Below are 5,785 nucleotides of genomic sequence, written 5' to 3'. Positions count from 1 at the left end.
CTATCCTTTGGATTGTGAAGGTAACTTTATATGAATAATAAATAGAAATGGTCATTACTTATATGAAATATCTTTGCCTTATCAGTTTGTTATTGCCTTTTAAAACTTTACAGTCAAAGTTAATGGGAGAAAATGGGGTAATTACAAGGCTGGACTTAGAAGTGGTTTCTACGAACCAAATCATGGAAATGTAAATAATGGTTTGAATGCTAGGCCTGAAAATATACTCTGGGATCAGTGGATGACCATAAGAAAAAGTAAAGTAAGTCCTTATCTTGATATTTTACATTGTTATTTTTTAGATTGTTTGTTCAAGATGCTAGATTGTTCGCAACATAGAAGGTTGTTGGGATTGATTATTAGCATGTTCATTTGGTCATTGGTTTGGTGTAATCAATAGAAACACCATCAGTTTTGGTGACACTCAACAGAAAGCGAAAATACGTCGAGACTTATTGTCTTGTTTTATAGTGTTCACCACATTTGATTTTAGGTTGCTATATAACACACACAAAAAAATTGATTGTTAAATTTCTGTCACTGCTTTATTGCTATGAATTTAAGGGTGGGGAAATCAACTTTATACTGGGTTTAGTATTGTTTTTTTTTTTTGGTATAATGTGAGTAAAATTTTATTCAGCACTATAAACAATGGTTAATTACATCAAAAGAATATTAGCTTAAAAGTATAATAAACATCACATATTATACTCTTAGTTTGCTCAACCAAAGATTATTCCTTCTATCAATAGGGTACATCAATTTGCAACGAATCCTTTGAATGCTACCTTATTTGGACATATAAGAACTATATTGCACTTGTTATTGTTTCGTTCATTCCCTATATAGTAATAGCATGCCATAGCAATCATCATTGCAGTTTTCCATTAAATCACAGTTCTCTTCTTTTTCCTTATTTTCTGTATTGCATCACTACTATCCAGCCTGATTGAGAACCATTGCTCCACTATCAAAATTACCTTGCTATTGTAACAGCAACCAAAGAACAAATGTATGCTGCTGTGTTTCAGGTTGTTGATCATGCAGCATATGTCCTCAATACAGCAACCAAATTGCATCAGGTTTAGTATTGTTGAACGTGTAATTTTAAATGTGTGAAAATATCGATTACAAATGATCTGTAAAGTAACTTATGGTTTCCTTTCCCAGATTTTAATGTCTCAGGAGGATGGATATCATTCTGCTTTTGACGAAGCCTTATTACAATCAAGTTTAGAAGCAGAGGCTATGGTACAAGATCATGGATGTCAATGGAAGCTCTTGTGAAAGTTGGAGTACATGTTATTTATATTAGCCTTTTGTAAACTTCAGCATTTTAGCTTTTGTTATCTTTTGACTATGTTATAATGTGAGCTAATAATTATATTAGCCTTTTGTAATGATAATTTGATATATGGAAGTTCAATTTTCAATGATATATGCCGTTTTTTACAAGTTTAATTTGTTTTCTTTCAATAATTAAATTTTATTTTAAAAATTGCAAATAGCTTAAAAGAGCTTTATAAGAACAGTACCACATGTAAAAAGAATTATGCTTAATATTTTTCATTTTAAATTTTTATTTTTAAGAAAACCAGTGAAGTTTGCATTATATGGTGGGTCCCAAGATTCAGGATTACGCGGCGTTTATATTACGTTTTACCGGCATATATGATAAATGCCACAAAAACGTTCCGCGACATTGAATACAGCGGCATAGGATTAAATGATGTTAAAACTTTTCGTGGCGTTTACAAATTCCGCCTAAGTACCAATTAAACGCCGGGAAAGATGTTCTCTGTTGTAGTGAACCCTAGACGATGTTAGAAATATTTTATATCTTTCATTCCCTTCTATGACGCCTGCGCGCAGGGCCTTCGATAGTGCTTTCAACTTCCACGGACTCATCCCTAAGAGGGTTTTTGTATACGTCCATAAGTTTCATGGCTTTCAGAACTGCTGGCCAATTGTCAGAAATTGAAGGACGTGCTTGAGCATAAGACTTCTGTAAAGCCTTCACACCAACAAGGAATTGTTGTCCAAGTTGGCTTATGTGTATTTGTTTTGTTTGTTTGCCTTCAACTGTCGATGCCTACCGTGTTTCTCTGTTGCCTCCATATTTGTTAGTGCTTCCAAAACGTCTACATAAAGAGAGTCTATTTTTTGTTTTTCTTCATTGAGTTCGTCCTTTGTGTCCTCAAGTTCTATCTTTATTGCAGACTTTTGGTTATTGTCAGTTACGGAACTCATTCACCATGGGAAACAGAAACATTTTATCCATTTAAAAAAGACATTCAAAATACTTGAACCAAAAAGGAAAGCAAAAGAATAACACAGATTACTTTTTTCAAAAAAAGACAACAGATTACCTTTGTAAAGGAGTGAAAGTACAAGTTTTTTTTTTGTAACAGGAGTGAATAAATTTTGTTTCTCAAGACAAGTATTTATAATCGTTTGTGGGAGACAAGCAGTTTTTTTTTTTAAATTAGATAAAATTAAGAGAAACTATTGGAATTCGAAAAATTAACTACTGTAAAATAATAATATGACTTTGTTATTCTAGTGTTATTCTAATGTTATTGTAATATTATTGCACTGTTATTATATTTGTTTATGTATTGTTAATGCATGGTATTTATTGTTGGTTGTGGAAGACAAGCATTTTTTTCTATTAGATAAGATTAAGAGAAACTGTTTAAACTTAATTTTTTTGATAATGTAAAATTTAATTAGTTAACTACTTTTTATTAGATAAGACAAAGAGTATAGGAATTTGAAATTTTAACTGTTGTTAATTAATAATACCGCTTTACCTGCTATGTTTTATCAGTAGTGTTATTATAATGTTATTATAATATTATTATAGTGTTAGTTTTTATTCTGCTGTTACTGTGAAAGTTTGTGATCTTGATCTGATATTGTATGTTTTTGTATTTGTCTTGTTATTGTTATTCTCCTGTTATTCTTATGTATTTTGCTGTTATTGTGCTTTTTATTGTGTGGCAGTGTTATAATTTATTTATTTTTTGTCAAATATTTCGCAGGTTTTCATTCAACTCATTTTTGCACAAGCTTTTTAGCTGTTATTGTACTGTTAATATATTTGTTTATTTATTGTTAATACAGTGGTATTGGAATGCTTGCTCATATAAAAAAAGGTACTAGTAAGATCTAAGCATATATAAAATGTAGTTCTCACTTATTATGTAGTACTCCGTAACATTTAAGCATAAAAGGTAGTTGTCACTTATTACACACACCGGTAAAGCTAATGAAAGAATGACAAATAGTAAAAGTCTTCAACTTCAGGCGAGCTCTTCCTGGCAGTCTTTCTCTTTTTGGTCTCTTGTGTCTTGTTTACTTCATGCATCCGATGAATCTTCCTGCATTTTTTTAAGAGCAAACATTATTTTCCGTATATGTTTTTTTTTTTACAAAACCATCATTGTGCTGTTATTGTTAAACTAAGCAGATTCATACCTCTAGCTTCTAATTCTTCTTAATCTTCATATGAAGGCGGTCTGTCAGCAAAAGGAAGGTTACAAGTTTGCCTATTATGGTTTACCCACTTTTTACAGTTACTGCACGTTCTCTTTCTTTTTTCTGGCTTCCTTATGCCCTTTTCTTTCGACGTCATCTTTTTCCACTGCCCTTGTTCTTTGCCTTATGTGGCAGTCGTATGTTGATTTCATTTGAACCTGTGATTCCAAGATGATCCTCAATTTCCTTGTTTTTCGTTTTTGGCTCGACTGGCCCTGTGATGTTCTCCCTGAACTGTTTTAGCATTTTCTCCAGTTGTTTCATCTGTTTAACTGTAGCCGTAATGTCCAACACCCCCACAGTTGCATAAATTTCAGACCATACCTTTGACATCTCCATTTTCTTGATGTCAGCTTCATTGTAGTCTTCCACGACCTTTCCATTTTCATCATGGACAATAGGCATGTACGATTTCTTTGCCCATCGAGGAAGCACGTAGGCTTCAGGTATCTTGTATACCTTCCTCCCGTTCCATACCCACATTATATGTCTGCAAACAAACCCACACCTCTCAAATAGCTTACAAGCACACTTGGTGTTGTTATTTTCAAGGTTATATTCGACGAGGAATTTTCTGTCTTTCAGTCCATCAATAACCTCATCGTACTCTACTACTCCTTTTGTCGTTAAACCTTTGACTCCCATGGTGCAGATGGCATGTTTTACTTCTTTTTGAAAGTCATAAAAGATAGCATGCGTGTATACCAGTGAAGCATGAACCTCTATCTGCATTGGGCCTACTTTCTCAAGCATTACTATGCTCATTGGTAGTGTCTAGCTGCCTCTGTGCATATCTCTGTTGTTCTATGGCAGAATTGAACCTCATCCAGAACTCGACAAGTGTCCCAAAATGGCTTTCAAACCTTTTGAAGTAATTGTTTGAACTTTCGAATCTTTAAGTTGTCCTCGACAAAGATCCCTGAGGTAGATCCCGAAAGTAGACAGGTATCCACTTTTGCCTTATTGAAAAAATGTATTTCAACCAACGGTTGTTTTGCAGCTCATGCTGTGAAACCACGACATTCCAATTTTGTTCAAATTCATGCGGTTCTAAATCAATATCCCAAACCGCAGTATTTATCTCAGTCATAAAATCTGTTTCATTACAGATTCTTCTTCCTACTTTTTCTGGCAGTTTCTGCATTATGTGCCACATGCATTACTTGTGGATTGCATTTGTGAAAATGTTTGGGCATGCTTTTTTAATGCCAGGGCACTGATATGTTATTATGCATTGAGGTTGCTTCAGGCCCATTGCATCAAAAACCTTTCTAAATATCCATTCAAAGGATTCTTGACTCTCGAATTCGAGCAAGCCTACTCCGAAAGTCACTGTTTTCTTGTTGTGGACTACTCCTGTGAATGGAGTAAAAACCATGAAGTACTTGTTTGTCCCGTAAGTAGGGTCAAAGGAGATTGTTTCTCCAAATATTTTGTAGTTGTTTATGGCTTCCTGATCAGCCCAGAAAACCTTTGTCAAACATGTGCTCCCATTCAGGTCATAAGCAAAATAGAAACCTTGTGTTTCAGCAAGCCTTTTGAAATTACCAATGAACATGGAGGCATCATTATCCCCAATGTAACACTTGACATCTCTTTTGATGTTTTTAAAGTCTATCAAAGAGGCACCCAGATTATGATAACCATTTGAGTATTCCTTGAGAATTATGTAGCTTAATGTTGGACCTATGTTTAGCTTAGTATGATCAATAATTATCCTCTTAATGTAATCATGGATGTCCCTTAACAGCTTTTGAAATTCTCTATTCTTGACAGGGTAAAGAGGGTGATTGTTAACCTCTCTAAACTGGTCCACAATATATCCAGCCGGTCGTTCATCTGTTTTTGGACAGCTTCTCAACCTCATCTTCGCCTGGCAACCACATGTCAGTTTATTCTTCTTTGGTTGTCTAGTTTTTGGCTTTTTTTCTCTGTTGTACTCGAACTACCAGCTTCATAATTGTTTGATTCAACACGCAGTTTCCTTTTCATATCTCTATATCCCTGTCTGTTACAAACTACTAATTTTATGGTGACGCCGTCCTTTTGTTTATCACTTGTGTACTTTCTCACATCAAAACCACAAGCCAATGCATATATGCTATAGAACTCTAGTTCATCTTCCATGTTAAGAAAGAAAATACCACGCTTAGGCGTAAAATCATTCTCAACAGTTATGATCACTGTTCAGTACCTCCCGGTGTATTGCTGTAATGAAGTGTTGGAATAAACTCATCTTGTTCTT

The 5,785-nt window shown here is 34.2% G+C and overlaps 2 protein-coding genes across 2 annotated transcripts; both read right to left on the bottom strand.

Annotated features, from left to right (window-relative positions):
* Positions 1-3,633: 3,633 nt before the first annotated feature.
* On the bottom strand, positions 3,634-4,305 carry LOC141601490 (protein FAR1-RELATED SEQUENCE 5-like). The gene has a single exon (XM_074421779.1). It carries the CDS (start codon positions 4,303-4,305, stop codon positions 3,634-3,636), a length of 672 nt encoding a protein of 223 aa, XP_074277880.1.
* Positions 4,306-4,699: 394 nt separating this feature from the next.
* Positions 4,700-5,407, bottom strand: LOC141601489 (protein FAR1-RELATED SEQUENCE 5-like). The gene has a single exon (XM_074421778.1). It carries the CDS (start codon positions 5,405-5,407, stop codon positions 4,700-4,702), a length of 708 nt encoding a protein of 235 aa, XP_074277879.1.
* Positions 5,408-5,785: the final 378 nt, after the last annotated feature.

This window comes from Silene latifolia, chromosome 9, assembly GCF_048544455.1.
Source record: "Silene latifolia isolate original U9 population chromosome 9, ASM4854445v1, whole genome shotgun sequence".
NCBI classification, from domain to species: domain Eukaryota; kingdom Viridiplantae; phylum Streptophyta; class Magnoliopsida; order Caryophyllales; family Caryophyllaceae; genus Silene; species Silene latifolia.
Note: the sequence above shows the minus strand (reverse complement) of the source record. Positions and strands in the feature narration are given on the sequence as shown.

What these genes read in the sequence shown, in the direction of transcription:
- LOC141601490 (XM_074421779.1), bottom strand. Translation starts at nt 4,305, where the DNA reads ATGAGCATAGTAATGCTTGAGAAAGTAGGCCCAATGCAGATAGAGGTT.
- LOC141601489 (XM_074421778.1), bottom strand. Translation starts at nt 5,407, where the DNA reads ATGAGGTTGAGAAGCTGTCCAAAAACAGATGAACGACCGGCTGGATAT.